Genomic DNA, 20,447 nt, shown 5'->3' with positions numbered 1-20,447 from the left:
ACTGATGCGCGAATGATGCGTCGCATTTCTTGCAGTGGACTAATTTCAGTTTTGCTTAGCTCTACGCTACCTTCCACTAGACTCTGCTATATGTACATTTGCATTTTATTAACAGTTTACAGGCGGCCTGAGAAAGTCCTATCGTTTAAAACTTCTATTTCGTTGGAAATTTACTAGATTCGTATAAGTGTCGACTATTTGAAGCATTGCCTTATTGTGATGATTATGATTATGATTATGGTGATGATGATGCTTGATTGATGTAGACCCGTAGGAAATTTTAAAAGACTTACGACTAACGTAACTAAGACTATAGCACGAAAAGTAATTGCAGTCTATATGGTTGGTTTTACACCAAGAGGCTTACTAAATTTAAAAAAAAAAGCAGGGAAATAAAGACACAGTGTCAACGTCTGCGTACGTCTTTCGCGTTTATTATTCTTATCAATAATTTTCTTTTTTACATTAATTTTTATATTTAGTATTTTTACAGGCAGTTTCACTACATTGACGAACATCGAACATATTTCGCAATGCGCGAGAATCGCCCTTGGTCGCATTTAATAGAAAAATGATCTGGGCAACAATTATTTTATACTAAATTTATTCTGCCCAAAACCGTGTTAGAAGCAATGTACAATATAATCAAGATACATTGAACCTGTTTTGATATACTCCTACGACCTTACCATCAAGTTGAATGAAGTTTTGTATCTTAACCCATTCCGAAGCATGGTTTTTCGCAAAACCTTATTTTCAAAATAAAGGCCAATAATAGTTTCGATTTGGATCAGAATTTCATTTCTCAAACCTGATACCAAGTCTGATACTAGGTAGCAATAATCGTATCCATTCCGAAATAATGATACTCATGTTCACTTTTTTAAATAAATATCGTTATGTACACTCTGTCTGAACTGTACACTCTACCTTCTTTATGAATAGTATTCCATATAACCCATTCTGGCGCGTATTTAAGCGTTGTTCAGCTTGACATACTACACATTATCTAGTTGAATCTTACACGATTTCAACAGTTCGATAGTGAAATTTCCATGAGGTTCTATCAAATGGTCACTAATCAGTCACCATTATCAAAACTACCCATTTGCTCTTCTGCTGTGCTCGAGGATGACGCCCAGCGTGTCGCTACCATACATAAGTCCCAATGTTCTTGTCGACCCATCAAGTAAGATTTTGACGGGGCATTTGAGTTTCAAGAATTCGATCCAATATTAATTTTGGGTGATAGCCCCGTACTGAATATAAGCTGAATGCCGTTATACTGTTTTATTTGACAGGATGAAGCAGACCCAGGGCTGTTCATTCACGTTTGGTGAATATATCTCACAAATATCAATCATTAACACGAGGCAGCATAAACCGAATTTGACATTTGTCCACCCGATTGATTTCAAACCGGATTTTTCCGTGTTTTTTTTTTTGACTAATTTCCGTAAATGCCTATACACGTTAGACGTGTCGACTCCTCGCGGGACCCTACAATATTTGTTACTGTCACGCTAACAAATGATTGTAATATCCGTCCACTTCGAGCAATATTGCTGCATATATAATATTAATTATATATTTATGTACATTAATAATAGTAATCCTAAGTCAATGAAACATCATCATCGACAATTCTTTGACGCCTCTTTATGACCCCTAATCTTTCACTGTAAGAATAACGTTCATTTTCTCTTTGAGTGATCGATCTTTCGCTTTCGTACAATCGTTGTACACAACCACACGATAACGGTAATTGTCTAGTAATACTTAAGCATCAATTGCGTTGTGGCTAATGCACAGTGTGCAAAGTTAATCTTCTGTTGCTTACTTTTAAACAGCATCGAATTCTGCTGCTGTCGCCACATGTAAGCGATAGTCAAACTGTAGAAGCCTGCACATGCACTGCACGCGCATCCACTGCATGTTACTCAATTATTAATTACAAGTTGTTGTTTAATTGCTAGTTTCTCCGCTCATCAAACACGACAAAATACATACCAAAAAATTAGTTGGATGCCGCTGTTGCCTTTCTTTGCGACATTTTACCATTGCTTATTATTTCTCTTGTTTATAAATAAAGGATACTATAAAAATACCCTGTCTGATTTAGCACACAGTTTAACTTAATTAATTAACATTTCACAGTATTAGAAATGAAATACGATGTTGTAGATTTAGCTATATCAATAAGTAGAAGCGATCGACCCTAATGGTTTATAACAGTAAAAAACTAAACGTAAGACTTGAGCTGTTGTAGTAGCACATGCCCTATTTCCAAGCACGTCTCCTGTCTGTCCCCTAAAACAAATCGCAGTAGTCCGTTGGCTATTAACGTACAAGGGACTTTGTGGCGGCGTAAAATATTAAGGTTTACAATATAATCATTAGCGACATTGTCCACGTTTGTAGAACAAGAAAAACTAGATTTTTGCGATCTTGCTGGTATATAGGTCCACGAAATCGTTAGACGTACACACGCTAAGCAATGACGAGATTACATCTCACTATTTTTATATACGCGCAACCTCAGGTAGTTGTAGAAACTGATTTGTCGTCGCACTCGTTAATGCGCTTGAATTATACTTCAGGTGAAAAAAGACAAAGGTAACCGGTAATAACTATTTAATAAAAGAGAAAACGAAACTTCAGCTCGTGTGTTTAGTTAATTATGGATAATGCAGAAGACAATAATTCGTTAGACAGGGCTTGATCTGGATAGAACATTGAACACCAGGGTCTAGTGATCCGAATGTCGATGAATTTATCGAACTATATTCGCCATTACTTATTTAACGGTGTGAGAACAATCGGTAAAGTTGAAACAACCAGTTCATATTTCTGACGTTCTCAGGACGGCTTCTGGAAAGCCATTGACATCTCATTGAAGCCGTTTTTCATGCCATTTTTTTTTTATAAAATGTAGGTTATAGTGTTTTAGGATACCAAGAAAAAATCTGTTCACGGAATAGCAGTATATAATTATTTTTGCATTTGTTTACTCTCTAGACTCAGAGAGTGAACCACAGAAGACATACAAAAATACTTTCGATAGTAAACATTTCGCTCTTTCTCACAATTAATAATAGTAGTGGCTACACGAAATAATACTGGATGGAAAAACTGAGATCTGTTTTAGCGGTTGATATTCACGGTACCACATGTTACGGACAGCCCTACCACAGGGGTGATATCCTGTCCATTGGTAAATGCACAGCCAGAACCAAACACGGCAGGGAATTACAGAGACCACGGTTTGAATATATTTCGACTGGTGTGACCTAAGCACTACATCTCAATTATTCTATGTAAGAAACTTGCCATATCGAATAAATGGTTAGAAGAGGGGTCACCAAAATGACATGTCGACCGAAAAAAGAAGCTCTCTTTAAGAATCAGCTGAGGTTAAAATACAATAAACGGTATTCAATCAAGCGACGAATTCGCATCAAATAAATGATTGATCTATAATTGCCTGCCAATGTGAAAATAAACTTCGTGAAATATCCGTAAATTACAATAATGTCCGTAGGGGGAGAAAACCGAAGTCAATAATTCCCAAAAACCTTGCCCATTGTGCTGGCGAAGCCCCACCGTTTGTGTTCCTAGTCATTCATTATTGTTGCTGAATCTTTTATTATTTGATATGCGAGCTCAAAACGTAAAAAATACAGCTGTTGCAGTCGGCGAACCCGCACAAATAGATTTACGTTCGGACACAACGGTTGCTTATGAACGATAGCATAAACAGATTAATAAACCCATATCCGCAAGATTATTTCCAGGACCGTAAAGCGTCTGCAAGGTTATCGCCCAGTATAAACTTCATGAACTAAGGATGCCTGCAATGTATCTTTCACGTGCACTTTTTATCTCTGATGAATTTATTTTGAGGAGCAAACTTTATGTAATGCTAGCCCGCTCAATGTTAACCTGAGCTAACCTTAAAAAGTTTCATTGTTTACCATTGTAAGTTTGTTCATAAGCTTCAAGTTATTCGATACGTCCAAACATAGCACAAGACTACCTGGTATAATTTAACCCTCAGAAATCGCCAACGTTAGAACTCCTACTTTGTCACATCAACGACTCCTGTTTCATGTGCTGCTCTCGTGGAAGCCTTCCCAGACGTCATTTTGCTTGCTTTTAATGGCCCCAATATCACGGCGATAAGCAAATAGCTGCAAAACTTATTTAGGCTTTTTTTTAGGTTTAGGCCACGTCACGGTAAATGCCCACATTACGATAGATCAATTGGTTTAATTGATAATACCAAATAATAAGATTATTAAAAATAACAAAAAATACACTCACAAAATGACAAGGATTAGTATCGCTATAACCGTTAAATCCATATTAGCACAGCCTTTAGCTGTGCGAAACGAAAGGATGAGTCATTGAATCGGGTGTTATTATCGGCAATGCCCCATATATATCTATACTGCTCGGATCGCAGCACGTTGGAACAATTCTTTACTATATGTATTTTAACTGCCTTTCTTTCCTGTAATCAACGACTTCACACTGGCATGCATGAATGGCGCGCTCAAGCTCCAAACAATCTACATGTGTTGAAGAAAATGTCTGTCTCGTCTACTGCGCATTGTTTTTCCCCTAAGAGTTGCACCTTTAATTTTCCTAATGAACTGATTTATCTCCTTCTTATACTTTCTACTTGATTAACAAGCATAAAAAACAATCGCCGCAGATCTTTTTTACACCCGTTCTCTGACTCGATAGCGGTCCTACCACGCCTAGGTAATATATCTATACATATTATATATAGTTATCACTGAGCAAACACGCCATCATGGTTTCGCGATAGTCATCTTCTTTCATTTGTTTGCGAAAAGATACACATGACGCAACTCTGACCGACCTCACGGACTTCATGCACTTTCATCGTTAGAACCTTCACGGTGTTACCGCCGTCGAAAGATGGCTACAACGTAATGCCGTATCGCGACGTTGTCCGAATTTTTCGTAACCCTGTTCCTCAACCTAAAGGTCTGCCGGCTGTATTTACGGGTGAGGATTCCATTATTCCAGGATAGGTGGCCCAGGATAACTTACTGGATCCGCTTCCGTGCAATGGTCTTTGTGACGCGTATGTCTCCGTCCGTTTCAAGACTGTACACTATCAACGCTGGTTCCCCCACTGTTGCCGCTATCTTCGGATGGCTCTTCTTTGGCATGTACCTGGCTGATGGAACTAACTGTTGCGTCTTTTGCAGAATGGGCAGGCAACTCTATGTCTTCATGTAGTGAAACTGATGATAGCTGTACCGGTGGTATAGCTTCATCGGAAGAAGCATAATCACTGTTCTCCGAACATTCTGAACTGTTGTCGGACCCTGTGCAACAAAACGGCAACGAACGCAAGGTATCGGTTGGAAATTGTTAAATTCAAAGAAGGTCTCAATTTTATACGAGTGTGTCAAACTTTAGCGCCATGCCACGCAAAAGATCTTAGCACGTCGTAATTATAATATACTCTAATAATTTTTGCAACTTCTGCACTGCCATCGGGACGATACAAACCTTCACTCGAGTACTCGCATGTGGTTTGCTCTACTCTGTTCTGCATAACCTGTATCTGCTCTTCGGGCAACTGTAATACCACACACATATAAATTGAATTAGATATTAACCTAGCAAAAGCATAGACCTGGTTGTTATATTTAGCTACTTATTGATCGAAATCCAAATCTAAAATCTTAATCGGAAAGATAGACCCTGATTCTATTTCAGTATGGTACTCAGTCGGGCGTATAAGGTGCCTAATTGTGTTTTCTCTTTTGCGTTGGCGAAGAACAATAGGATATGCTATCAAATAAAATTACATGTGGCTTTTATGAGAAACTGGTGGCATAAGCACAAAGACAGAATTTATGGAAACGAAATTATAAATCGAAATTATTGAAACACCGCGTAATAGTAGCAAACCCCTTATTTGATCACGCATAATATTTGGAACTTACCCCCATTTCACGGTTAGCGCGAAGTCGCGTCTGCTGAACGTAAGCCTTCACCTTGATAGGGTCAAACTCGGTCCTTCCGTTTGGGTTATCACAACCCTCACGGCTACATCCGCAAGGAAATGATGATCGGTCAACCTACAATTAAACCACACAGTTATTCTAGATTTATGAGACTAAAAAAGGGAATTCGAAATTGACCATAGAAAACAACGGTTTTTTGGTTAACATAACTGGCCATATCGGGTTGTGTCCTTAAGCATCCAAGTCTTTCCAATCTTTTTTTTTGAAACGACCATATCAACTTGTTCCTTATTTATCTGTTCCCACAGTCGATTTTCGACTTATTAACAATGGCATATAGATACTAATGCAAACATTTTGAGACGCAGATGTTCTAAGTACGGTGCCCACCTGGCTGAACACTTCTACCTGGCACGAGATTCCTGCCAATATGCAGAGACACACGATAGGCTCACACCGGCCCTGACAGGCACAACCGCATCGCTCCCTCGAGGCACGTATACTTTCACATTCATCCTTCTCCAAAGCATCTATATCTCGGACGCCTGATTGGCGAAGGAGCTCACGACGTCGTTTCGTAGGTATCGGAAGAACCAATGGAGGGGTCGGTACCCCTGTAGGGCGTAACTGAAGCCGCTTCCGTTCAGCGTGCTCCTCCACAGAATATTCCTCCAAATCCTGGTGAATCGAGCCCATTCCTGTACGATTCACAATGAAAAGAAAGTTATATACCTGTAATAAATGGTTAAATTTCTTTCGGAGAATAAGGGATACACGATCAGGAATCATTTCTTGATATTAATCGAATCTTTTTCCTTGGACGAAAAATCTAAGAAAGTATATCATAAGATAAAAAGCAATACAATTTTCATTGATGAAATTCAAAGACTAACCTACCTAGAGTAGATCCTCCCTGCGTGGGTACGCTTGTAAAGCCTTGTGTCCTTTCGAAGAGATACACAGTGACCCTATCGAAGCGCACCCTTTTTTTGATCGGCGGCTCTTCTGCGCGCAGAGTACTTAAGTCCGACGAGGCCGTTCCTACGCTACCAGACGATGACGGTGTTTCCATGCTGTTGCTTGTTTGCATGGAACGACCTATGCCACTATCAATGCCTGGCACGGTCGTTTCCTCCATCCGTCGACTCATGCTTCGTGTCATTGGAGAACTGGGGTTGTCGAGAATGTCTTTCATGACGGGGCTGAGCACCGGAGTATCAAGGTCCTTCCGCCTGTTCACAGCTGTTACAGGTGACGTGCCTAAGACGAACTTTTTTGGTGTGCTCTCTAGAGCCTCGTTAGCGGACAGTTCTCGGATTGTCCTTTTAGCTGTAATCACCGCGTTCCCAGCTCTAGTAATCGAGGCCTGGCCGACTTGATGGCACTCCTCAGCTTCGGTCTTCGTTGAGGTCAGATCGGCAGCGACTGTCGTATAATCGTCACCGACGGCGAGTTTACGTGCGTTTACTGTCGTTGTCCGGATAATCTTTGGCGTACTCACCTCACTATTGGCTGGGTCACTTTTCGACTTTAAGCTAACTCCAACACCATTATTCGAACTCGGCGTTGTCAGCGCCATTTCGGATCTCGTCTTTGTCGTTGGTATCTTTACAGGAGTATTTTCATTGCCGCCTTTACCCAAAGGCTTTATCTTGAGGTCAGACTCGAAAATTGCATCTATTGTTGTTTCTTTTTTACCTATCTTCAGAGACTTTGTACACGTTCCATTGCTAGGCGTCGACGTACCACCTAAGGGACAAACGTCCATAGAAGTTTTGGCCTTTGAAAGAGTTTTTACAGGAATCGTTTCAGGATTCTTTGATCGCTTCTCTTCATCGGTTTTGTCGGGTGAGGGAGATTCCCGCTTAACGGCAGCTGCCTTTGGTGCCACGACTACCTTAACAGACGCCATCGTCTGTTGGCTCGTATTGTTACTGATATCAGTGGCAGTGACCTTAGCGATAACGGTCTTAGAAATAACCGTCTTTAGGTTGCTATTCTTTATGACCATGTTGCCATTGCATTTGGAGACAACATCGGCTCGTATCTTCGCTTCTTTCGGGGTCGCCTCCTCTTCCCAAACCTGGCTTCTTGTTACTGACGGGCTAATTGGGCTATCCATGTCTTTTCGCTTCTGTACAATAATCGCAGCACTATCGCTGCTTCGTCGCTCTCCATTGGTCACCTTTCTTGGCGCAGTAAGCGACGTTTCTCTATCTTGTGTTTTACTCCCTGCATCTTGCGGCGGCATCCGGTCGCTTCGGCCATCGATTGAAGGTGTTCGATCATCTCTACTCCGCTTGGTTTCCGGGCCCAATTCCTTGGCCACTTCGAGTTCTACTCGGCGAACAGTTGCCGTTAGCAAAGTCTCCACCGACGGCGAGCAGGGGGCCTGCTCAGAGATATCTGTTCTCCGTTTCGAGGGTGACTGGGGCGAATACTCATATTTCAGCTTGAGTTGGCACAATTGTGCGGCGGCGCGTTCGGGTCGTGCGCCTTGGCTATCCTGACCACTGTTCCCCTGAACCGTTGGCGCCCCTTCGGCATCAAGCGGCTCTTTTTCCCGGGTGTCGCGCTCCCAACCCGCCATTTTTTGCGGGTATCCAATGAATTTAGCAATGGTCATATGCGCGAGTAGATCGCGCACGTTTTCTTTTAATCTCTCCGCCACTGCTCCAACACCACATCGTCATCACCTAGAGTAGAAATTCAGAAGAACACAGAACGAAATGCAGAAAACGAAAAACGAAAAAGGACAAAATCAGCAATTATAAGGTCGCGTTTGTAAAATTTATTCTATGTATGTCTAATAGCTGCAGCTTTTAAGGTATGTATAGCTGTGAAGATATTAAAAATAGCAACTGTGTCTTAGAACGGTTCTTTACTACACAACCGTTAGAAAAAGCGCAAAAGATCAGTTCGAATCTACGAATGAGTGTAGTGTTTTTCCTAGGTTCTAGGTAACTATTGTAACCTGAAGGGCCCCGACCGGTGGATGAGGCGGAATGCCTCATCCTGCATGCATCCGGGACGCCTGCACATAGGGCAGCGTATTTATGGACCCTTACTGGATGCGTCCCGGGGTGGCGGAGAGCAGAATGCCCATTAGGGGTGATGGGTACCGGGAGATATATATATCCCCCCCCCCCCCCCCCGTATTGACCAAACCCAAGCTAGATCCCCCAAGCTAGAAACCCAAGCAAGTTATGATAAACAGTGCTCTCCAAGGTGTTCAGGGCTGCGTAAGTGGACCACTTTGAAGGACGGCGAAAAAAACGGACGTCTCGAATTAATGCCAGAGCAGTTTCAAGGCGTCATCTATAAACCCAAGGATCGACCCACACACATTTTCATAGGAGAATGTCCCATACTACCTTGTTTTCGGTTGTGCGTTAGCATTTCTGCAAATAATTCACTGAAACTACAAAAAGAAAGTAACTTTCGCGAAAACCCAGTGGTAGCTTAGTAAGGAACATGTTTATCTTAGAGACACGTAAGACCATTACGTGACTCGAGGAGAGTTAAGAATCGCTGGATTGATATGAAGTATCAGCTATTAAAGAACGAACTAGCAATTACTTCAATGAGAAAAACAGCGCTTTTGTTTTATAATGAATATAAATAACGACGAAAACTAATGGCATATTTGTATATCTAGCAGATAAATTATCCACTATCTCAGGTATAATATCGCCGCTCCAAAGTACCACCAGGTATTGTATTGGTGTTTTAAAGCTTCTGTCAGAAAATTAGATCTTCGCCGATGCTTCGTCATTGTTTAACGTACTTATTGAGTCTTATTGCAGTGAGTTTTGGTTGTATGTTCTCCTTCATACATTCAAGACTGGTCTTCAATGGCATACAGAAAATATTGCTCGCTTTCGGAGCACAAGAACGATGACATCACTTCTAATCGTGCCAGCAAGATATACGTACAGACAAATGTTTGCGCTCGAAAACAATTATGGAGCAGAGTAGCTGTCGCAATTCGATCAACTGAATCCAAACAGATCCGCTTGTCGTATGTGAATAGCAGTTCTTTCCCGCACTCCGTAATTTTACTCAGTCGTGCCTCCGTTCCGCTAATCATTTACTCAGTTTCTCGAACTATTTTCAAATATTGCACTTAGGTAAACCCTTTTGCAATTAGTTTCTGCGAATAAGTCTGGTTTCTTAAGTATAATACCTAATCTCTGAAAAGTCAATTATTACATCAGTTAGTTATGCACGACTAACCAAGGGCTAAACGCAACAATAGCAAACCATACCTGAACACGCTGGCTCTTATTCCGCCACGATCTTGCTATTTTCATGATAGCAATTTCTCCTCAACGGCATTTATGAACAATTAGAATTTGCGATTTCGAATTAAAGTTTATTAATACCAGTTCATCTTTTTTGCTTATTGATGATTCATAACTTCAAAGACGATTCGACAGTCCAACTCGACAACCCTACAGCTCCCGCGCCCAATACACTTCGTCAATTGTTTTTGAGGCTTTACGCAGAAACGTCGGCTGTTTCCTGGCACGAGGTGATCAAGTCAAACCAACCAAAAAGAATTAAAAATCATCAAAGCCGTTTCCAAAATGACTCTGGGCAAGTACGGGTCCGTAGGGTTATATATATATATTACTGGTTTACATGGTCAAATAAATTATTCCAACATAGACACATAACAATTCGATTTAACATCCTCAAGCTCTACCTGTCTACGTTTATTTTAAACTTATGACACGTTTAGTCAGCGACTCGCTTGACATAGTAAAAAATATATCATCGTCTACTTGTTCGCATATAAACGGGTAACGGTTGTTGACGGAACTTGAGCTAGAATTTGTTGTCGGGTGAACTAAGGTCGTTGTTGGGACTTTTACGAAGCAGCAGACTAGGGTCAGTGTGGGCTAGTTTAAACACGTAGTATCCTAGCGAATTAAATCTATTCAGAGATATGTCTAAACAGATTTGACGAATTGTTGAATTCACTCAAGCTACACTCGAATCACGCGTGCATGTGGATTTTTGATAGAGGTAAGATGCAACCTTGGACTTCTAGGCTATGGACGATGTACTACAGAAACTATTACTGTGTACATGACGGTAAGAGTTTGTTATCACAACAAGAGTGTTTGAAAAGAAAAAAGCCGGTCATTGAGGATTCAAAATAGTAAAGTTGGATGCCGTGATTAAAAGATTCATATGGTACTCTTCTACAGAGCAAAACGGAACCCGGGCCAATTCTTGAAGCTTGAGAGACGCCGCTACAGGTTTTAGAAGCACTGAACCACTGTTAGCACTTCATGAATGTTGAGCTCGCTTTAAACAGCTATACCACTATACCGGTTTAGTTTAATACGGCGTACGTCGAGCCACTGTCCAGTACAAAACTCGTATTGAATCAATGCCCATTTTCAAATGAAAGGAAGACAACTGGTAAGGCCTACCACAGTTTACGTTCGATTGGCGAAAACTTTTTCGCCGTCGGTTTCATAATAAACAAAATATGTTCTTAGAGAAAACATTATTGAAGTCATAATAGTTAGTCGTATAGTTACTATACAATGGGGTCCAAAGGCTAACTTCCTTGATTAGTGTATTTAGCAGTCATGATACGAAATGATGCCGTGGCTACCTGTTACTTTCACAATTATTTGTCGTTTCCGTTGACACGCGTGCTCCTCCACAAATTCATTTAAACTCTCTTCGTCGAAGTTAAACGTTCTACTGTTGCAAAATGCATTGTTTAGATCTATACCATAAACTTCCGAACTCTTCAAACTAGTTCGCGCAGCGATCATAGTGCTCAAATGATCCGGACTGCTCCGGCAATCTTCTTGAAGGAAAGCATTATAAAAGGGGCGTCAAAGATGCACTTTTTCACCGTCTAAAACTTTTATCCTTCAACGTTTTCTATGATATCCCATTCACACTCAAGTGAAAAAAACGACAACGGATTTATTGTGTAAATACACGCGTTCTAATCACAGGTTGCATGAGCCGCGCAGTCAGCATGGGAAGGGAAACGGAGTTCAAAATAACGGCGGGAATTTCTTGGCCATTCATATAATAATTTTTAACCTAACTGGCGCAGCACCGGTTTATACCTAAAGTGCTTCGCCTTTCTTTCTCTGGTAATTTATAGATGTTCAAACGACCATTACTACTTTTAGTTAATCCTTCACACGTTTACTTGTAAAATAGTTTGGAAATGCGCTGACTTCATTACGGTGATAATGAAAGACTTTTTTGTAGATAATAACGATAAGAACTCCAAACAAACGTATTAACGAGCATTATCTAGTCATCGATAGGAAGTTTTTGTATGAAGCCTAACCTGGTAATGTAAATGCGATTAGACTGATTTGCGCATAGAAAAATTTTCGAATAGCTGATACAAATACGTAATAATATCGTGAAATAAAAAACTGCATCTTAATAACCACGACCTGGTTAATTGTACCCACTGGCCTTGCTTTTGTTTTCGAAGTGAAGCACAAAATTTATTGTATTTACATCTTACTATGTAAAAACACATTACACGCAAGTACACGTTCATCCACGACTCGCCTACCCGTACGGTTACAGATATATAATCATCTCTTACAATGTGTATCATTTGTTCACTGAGGTTGCCCCGCCCGGAAATCCTACGCCATCGCAATAACGATGAACGAGCTATTGCAATTCGAGGTGATTCAGCGGAAAATGTTGGTTTAATTTAGGTTTTTACTGATTTTCCACCGTTTGCAGATTCAGTTAAAGATACCAATCTAACTAATAACCGATCTGATACAGGACAACAACCATTATGAGGCCTTTCCACATTTTAAGTATTAAAAAGTATAGTCATCATTATTATTATTATTGTGATTGTTGCTGTTATTATCAGCAGTTGACAGACTTCATTACCTAATGTCTGACATCCGTTCGGAAAATATGGCTTTTAGCGTGCGTCAAATTCTTCTTTTGATATGCGGTTAAATCTGGGGGCCGCGTTTGTCACAGCGACTTCCGGACCTTGATTATGAAAGTAAGCACCTACACAGGGTGTTTTGATGAGGCCAAAATTATCCCTTTTTGAAAGGCATTTCACCTTCTGTGATACTGCTAGAGGTGAGGGTTGTCTGTGTTCGAGGCTCGACAGTGTGAACAGCGGTGATACTTGCGCCCCAGAGATATGCTGCGCGGGACATCGAACACCGCCGTTATATAACGAAGGAAACTATGCTGATGGTAGTTTTGGCTGGGACTTTAGCAGTAAGTTGGTCAATCTCCTTAGTAAATTTTTAAGAAATGCATTCGTGGGAAGAAAAATTATATTAAGTGCGTGCGATTCCTTCTGTAAGCATTAAACTAAAGCTTTTATTTTGAATATTTTATAATATTAAGATATTTGTGAACAAAACAAATACAATACTAGGTGCTATAGGTGACAGTCACTCTCTTACGTATAGCATCCGAAGACACCAATAATGATCGTTCACAGTCGAAAGTGGGTTTGCGGGCCTCTCTAGAATTGTTCGTCAGACTAAATGGCTAATAGCGTTTTTGTTGATGATTAGTGCAGATGTGTCGAGCAGCTGGGAAACAAAGGACACTCTTCACAGTCAAAAAAAAATCGATGATCGTCTATATTATAGGGTCGAACTCAATAAGTAGGTTTGTCTTGTTGCGATGTTTTTTAAAGAAATTTGCTTCTTGCTTTAAAGAAAATTTATGTTTACGTACGACCGAACACCACCAAGGCATGTCCTATCTAATGTAGGCCGAAGGCGGAGCTCCTCCTGCCTAATAACAGTGCCCGGTTCCTCTCTAACACCTTACTCCGAATCGACCTGGATCTTCAATGACAGCATTGCAGGCATTAATGGAATATAAGTCCGGACAAAACAGCTGCAGCTATACAGGAACTTGTGTTGCCTTTCGATACATAAATTAACTTGAAAGAAATCGTTACACAAATCAGGTGCTGGCTGTATATACCAAATATCACCCAATACGAAGCCATATACGGGGTTCCCCAGCCTATTTTCAGCCAATGAAAATCTCCCCCACATGAGTTTCCTCTAAGTGGTAATATGATTTCAGATTTCTATGACACCATTCATGGAGGCCATTGCGCTAACATAGGCTTATTTTTTTTAATAATACCTACGTCTTTCATAGGATCTTTACCTTCCAAATTTTGTTCATATGCCAGTTTCCTAGAAATTGCCAAATCGTCAAGTAGTATGGCGATTATATATCCTACGCAATAGAAAAAAACACTAATAGCAACATCAGTCAGAACACGATCAGAAGTAAAAGGTCTACGTACCGGTAAAGATCGGAACTGCCAATAAAATTAGTAGTAGTTCTTATTGTATATTACAGTCGGCAATCGAGATGGAAACCCCGTTTGTTGTTTGCTTCACAAATTATTGTAAATATACATCGAGGATGCATCGAAAAAGTTATATACACTTTAAATTGCCATAGGATTTTTTTTGTTCGCATTTTTCAAATTATACCAGAATGTTAAAAATTCTGATTACATAAGATCGTGCCTTTCAGTATTAAAAGGATTCGCCAAAAATCTCTAATAGAATTTTTGCGCATATCCTTGACACTTACTTCAAAGTTTGCTCAGGTTACGTAGTTTATGACGGCACAGTTCGTGTTTCAGTCTTCTCTATAAGAGAAAGCTGAGCTGGTCTTGATTTGACTGTTTGTTGTATTTCCATTGTATTTCCATCGTCGCATGCTAGTAGCAGGCTCCCGCTCTTTGAAGCTCTGCGACGTTGACGTTCCTCTCTCCTCACTGATGGAATTACACAGCTAAACAATTTAACTGGAACATTTCATTTGATCAGGAAATATGTTTATGCTCTCTGATTTCTCATTATTTTAATCTAGGAGGTGGAACAAATTTCTATGGCAGTTTAAAATGTATATAGATTTTTGTTCAATTAGCTCGTACTGTCTAAGATTTTTTTAGTATAGGAGAAAAAGGCAAATTAAATATACAAAGGACACCTGTCGTTGGAAAATACAGGAATACTAACGTCGATAAAAGTTCCATCGGACTACTTTCCCTTTTAGGAACAAATATATATATAGACAAGACTTAAAGTAATTGTAGCCAGCTAGAACTGAGTATACTTGTGAAAACGTCTAACTGCACATGATATCCAAGTGACGACGTAATTATTCTACGTTATTCTAGCATACTCCGAAATATGCTGTTTTATAGAGAAATTAAAGAAAGACAAATCAGGTAGCAAACAGGAAATTAAGGGCTATTGTAATCCTATAAACGCCGGTTGGTAATAAAAGCCAAAGTTTATCTTAAGTAAATTGCTTCTAAAGAGATCTTTGGAAATATCAACCAGGATATTGGAATATAGATTAAGGATACCTCACCTTCTCCATGTTTTTGCTTCGTTCCGCCTGACTCCTTCACAGCCAAACATACATATAAAAACTGTGACCTTGAGGCAGAATAGAAAAAAAGTTCTGCATCGAGGAAACGAAACGTGTACTTCGAGCAATTACGCTGAACCATCTCTGAGGGCATCCGGTTAAGGACAAATTTCTGTTTTTAAGAATAATTGGTTTCCTTGGATAACAACGCAAACAAATTAGCCCTCTCGTTCGAAACGCAAAAGTCAATCGTTTACAAATAAAATCACCTTTTTCTAATATATACCATTAAAAACCTAGCATAGTCACGTTATTTTTTGACAGTAAAGGCTCACAGAAAATGTTTACTCTATCACATTTGTTTTAAAGCAAAATAATATATTAAGAAACGATCTCGCTACTAGAGAATTCGATGTAGGCTCGATGAACAATATCAACATGTAATATTACAATCGTATATTTTCCACCCTAGTTTGATCTTTGCACCCTCTACGACTTATAGCATTCAGTAAACGAAATCGGTTTGATACTAAGCGGCACGACCAGCGATCCCTTGTGCGTGCCTTATCGGTGCTACAATGGCGCTCGACAGCCACCTAACCTATTTTAATAAGATCGATCAGATAAGCAATCATTAAAGTAAAGCTTGAAAACTGTAGAATGTTCTTTTCAGCAGGAAACGTGGGCTCGGCAAAGACCAGTGTTTTTTTTTCAGTGATACCACACCGTCTCAGCGGTCAGTTACCGACCCCAATCAATAGAATAATTACTCAATCACCATTTCCATTATCAACATACCAATGACGATTAAGACGTCCCTTTTCCTATTACCCAATTACGCTTAGTCGTCTTGAACTGAGTTTCGTGTTTTGACTTCATAGCTTAAACGAATTGCCAACCATTAACTTTTATTTCCATGATATTGATTGTGAGTTGGCAACATATGGGGTTGTTAACGATGCCTGTCTTAACCCCCATTGACTGTTGTGCACCTCATAGCATCTATGCACAGAGTCTCCCAGCCAAACAAGACCAGTAGCAATAAGAGGGTCTGTTGTCGAAATCGGGACCCGAAAGGAGAGACGCACGCGTCACCCCGTGCCGCTTCTTCTACTAGCGCTGAAACGGTCGTCGGTCTTCCTCGACTGCGGCTTCAAGCTATCTGTGTTAGTTGGCGGATCTTAGAGCATTAATAATAGAAATACTACAACTCCAAGGTACACGTCGTGATTAGTTATCTTCCTTGTTTTTGTAGCTATCTTCTTTGTAATGACCATCTGTATATGAAAACCAGCTGCCCGCTGCCAACGGCGTCCCAAATCAGTACGAAGCCTCAAACGGACTGTTAGGCGTAGTAGCCCAGAACAGGCGGACAGAGAACCAGATCCGACCGACAAAGGCGGATAGGCGGAGTGTTAACTATTGTCTCATTATTGTCACGTTCGGACGTGACAGAATGAACTGGGAACTCACCGTTGCCCTTGTGTTGGCATATAATAACGACGATGCGATATATTGGTATATTGCTGAGAGAATCTATCTCAACAATATACCGAATCAATTGCGCGTTTGCGTGTAGAGTTTCTTGCAGTAACAGCAAGTAAACAACCGGGGGAACGACAAAGGCGCCGCAATCGAAATCATAAGTAAAGTATATTGGACAGTACTGAATAGCTTCTGAAGGCATTGTTTAGAAAACTCCATAATTCGTGGTGAATGCCGCGTATGCTATATCTGAATTCAGGCACATTTATACATCTGGATAAACGGTATTGAGACAATGTTACGAAACCGGTGTCTTGCTGTACATATGATACCACTGCAACTTCCGAGGGCACACGTTGCCAAGCCAGGAGGAAGTTTAATTTTCTTCCATAGCGCATCTGACCACTGACGTTATTCTATCCTGTACGTATCAGCCAGGCGAAAAGCAGGTTTTAGGCACCGTGGATGGTTCCAGTGTCAACGGATCTGTCAAAAGCAGAGGTCGAATTATGCCTCCGAATGGAACATGACCAGCAAATGTTTACAACCTATACGAATATGAACGACCATTGTAGTATTGGATAAACATTATAATGTTTCTTGCAGAATTCTTGTCCATTATTTGTTGGACTACAGGTATAGAGCTTTTGGACGCGATTCACTCTGTGGCGGCAATGCTCACCGAATACGCCAGACATAAAGCAACGATGAGGTACCAATTGCCACTTCGCGGCTACCGCAGGGCAAAACTAGACAGAAATAGCGCGGGAGCTCGAAGGACGCTAGCTGCTAGGGAATGCAGACTTAGCAGCGATAGGTAATACCGATCTAGAAAATTGTGCGCTGAATTTCCCTTTTGAGATGGCCATCGTTAGCTATGGAATGATCTCGAGATAGTACACACGAATTACTGAGCGCACACGAATTACTGAGCGATGGTAATATAGACATGATGACGCTAACAAATCCATATGACGTCAAATCGTCCAAAGACTTTTCAAATCAAATTGATTTCATCTCACTAAAACGCCCGCGTGGGCTTTCTGCTCGTATGTGGCAAGGACATTGTAGAAGGTACTTGCGTTTTGCAGCTCTGTCTTTGGATACATTCCAGTTCGAACTCTATGATTCCGCCTAATTACATGTTATCGTTAGGTGACCTTAACTGCGATCTCTAGCTAGCAACAATAAAAAAAAGAGGCCCGAAATTACTGGTGTAGGAAAACACATGATGACGAAAGCCTGTTTACGAAAATAGAAAAAGAACTCTAAATGATGCGTGAGAAAGTTTGTGTTCGACGACACCTATGAAACCACTGTCGATATCTAATGATATCCATATTAGCAATCATTTGGGTTCGCAAGGAATAACCCATTTTGTACGACCGAATCATATTATCCTAACTCTGTAGTGATTGGCATCATCAACTCACCTGAGTGGTACTGGCGTCTCCTAATGTTATAATAGGATCAATCACGGCAAATGGGGTCGAGATGGGCTTGTCAGTGGTGTCCGACATCCATCCTGACAGGACAACCACAGCTATTGTTTCTCAAACAATACGCACCAAAAATATTCCAACCAATGATACAAACGTTGCACGACATTGACACAAATGTAGTATTTCAAATTCGTATTAAATTATACGCTAATAAATTCTATGAGAGGCAACAATAATACGAACAACAGCATTAAAAAGACGTTCGAGTGGCGGCACTCTTTTTAAAGTCATATTTTTACAACACAATTTCAACTTGAGTTGTGATCGTTATGGTCGCAGTTGTTGACATTACGCTTGCTGTTGTAGGGTTTTTTCGATTACGAGACACGATGGCTTTGGAATACTTTTTATTCACGCTCAGCACGCGATATTCATATCATCGTCTACTTTTCGCCCATCGTCGTCGCCGTCGCTGTTCACTGGCACAAGAGCACAAACTGCCATTACAAAACACTCTGATCTCACAAAATGCAATCGCACAGTGGAAAGAAGAAAAAACATTAACAACGACGATGGGAACGGAAGAACACAAAGAAGGAGATGAAAAGGGCGACAATGAAAATGAAACAAAACATAGCAGGCCAGGCAGGCCAATGCAGACACTCTGACGGCCCGAGAGTTAGACAACGACTACACGATTCGTAGCTCTGTTCGCTTTTCAGTGCCCCCTTTGCTTCTCTGACCGTTCTTTCGTACTGCTTATCTCAGACCAGCTCAGTTCTCGCTTTTGCCGCTGCTGCTGTTGGCGCTGTAGCTGTTTCTACTTCGTACGTTTCCAAAGACACAGTAGCCCCTTCGCTCTTCTGTTGTCGTTGTTGTCGTTATGCGTGTTAATGTCGAGACAAGGAACACGGGCAGTAGCGAACCAGCTGGACAATATGTATATTCGGGAGATTGCCCTGCTGCCTCCTGGCTTGCTTACTTGCCCCCGGTAGTACTGCTAGTGCTACTGAATCAGCTGCTCCCTCTGCTGGTTCTCCTTTTCTGCTAACTGTGTCAACTCCCTTCATAGGAAGTGTCTTGATTTCCGCCGCTGGTCCTGTTCTCTGTGATGATAGAGTGAGAGATCTTTGGCAGTTCTGCTCCTACCGCAGCTACTCCTGCGGTTGTTGCCGCCGCTGCGCAGACTATCGCTTTGCCCCGCCTTATGATCCGTTGATCGCTCTGGACCCGCCGTATGCGTTGCGACCCGGTCGTCGTCTGCTGCTTGGGCTCGCGAAATACGTCTCGTTGATACCACTCATTGCACCTTCTGGTGGTAATGTTCACTATTCTAGCTTGTCTGCGCGCTGTTGCAGCGGCTGCTGCTGTTGTTATTATTAGCGCCTCTCCCTTGGTTCGTCTGCTTCTGTAGCAGAAACAATGATGCTGTTTTACGGGTTTTTCTACTTCGTCTTGCGCTGCGAGGTAGGAGCCGATCGCTCGCGTCTGCTTGTTACAAGTAGACAAAGTGCTGAGAGCAACTGCTGCTGATGTTTTCTGTCTCTGTATATGCCATTGATTGTGTTTTATCTCAGATTTTTTGTTAATAGTACTGAGAGTAATAGTAGCAATTGTGAGGCATACGGCCTAGACTAGCTGATGATGTGAATGGTTTCGCTTGCGGCACACAAGACACGACCCGCTCGCTAGCTCGTTGCTAAAAGGATTTAGGGGTTAATGGGTTATCGTGTCTGATTGATTATTGTACCTTTAAAAAAATGATTAGATTTATCTGAAAAACTCGCCATGCATACAAAAATTATTATTTGGCTATTGTCATTATTTGCTATGATGGTCAAATCAATACAATCATTATATCGTTGAATTTTATGTTCGAGTGATTTCTCTCGTCCATTATATAAAAAATAAAAATGAAATGACGATGAGCATGAAACATGAGTACTAAAATTATTTTACGATGCTAGTATTTGCTTCCAAAATCGCCCACAGATAATCAAAATTGACAGCGAGCATCACGCGAATAAAAATAAGGGAGTCTTTACTTAACTAATTTGATGACATTGATGAATGATAGTGGCTGATCTTGAACCTGATTATAATTGTT

General features: G+C 40.8%; 1 protein-coding gene across 4 annotated transcripts; it reads right to left on the bottom strand.

Moving 5' to 3' along the window:
• Window positions 1-408: 408 nt before the first annotated feature.
• LOC111252952 (uncharacterized) lies at window positions 409-20,129 on the bottom strand. 4 transcript variants are annotated; one of them, XM_086992215.1, is made up of 7 exons: window positions 11,644-12,067; window positions 10,280-10,535; window positions 6,909-8,707; window positions 6,402-6,709; window positions 5,991-6,125; window positions 5,551-5,620; window positions 409-5,363 (listed from the first exon to the last, which is right to left on the bottom strand). In XM_086992215.1, the coding sequence occupies exons 3-7, from the start codon at window positions 8,635-8,637 to the stop codon at window positions 5,134-5,136; spliced, it is 2,472 nt and encodes an 823-aa protein (XP_086848341.1). In that variant the 5' UTR covers window positions 8,638-8,707; window positions 10,280-10,535; window positions 11,644-12,067; the 3' UTR covers window positions 409-5,133. The 4 variants fall into 4 exon arrangements, with proteins under 4 accessions (XP_086848341.1, XP_022667384.1, XP_022667379.1 ...); XM_022811649.2 differs by lacking the exons at window positions 10,280-10,535; window positions 11,644-12,067 and adding an exon at window positions 18,332-20,129 and having other exon boundaries at window positions 6,420-6,709; XM_022811644.2 differs by lacking the exons at window positions 10,280-10,535; window positions 11,644-12,067 and adding an exon at window positions 18,332-20,128.
• Window positions 20,130-20,447: the final 318 nt, after the last annotated feature.

Source organism: Varroa destructor, unplaced genomic scaffold (genome assembly GCF_002443255.2).
Source record: "Varroa destructor unplaced genomic scaffold, Vdes_3.0 BEIS01000006.1, whole genome shotgun sequence".
NCBI lineage: Eukaryota > Metazoa > Arthropoda > Arachnida > Mesostigmata > Varroidae > Varroa > Varroa destructor.
Note: the sequence above shows the minus strand (reverse complement) of the source record. Positions and strands in the feature narration are given on the sequence as shown.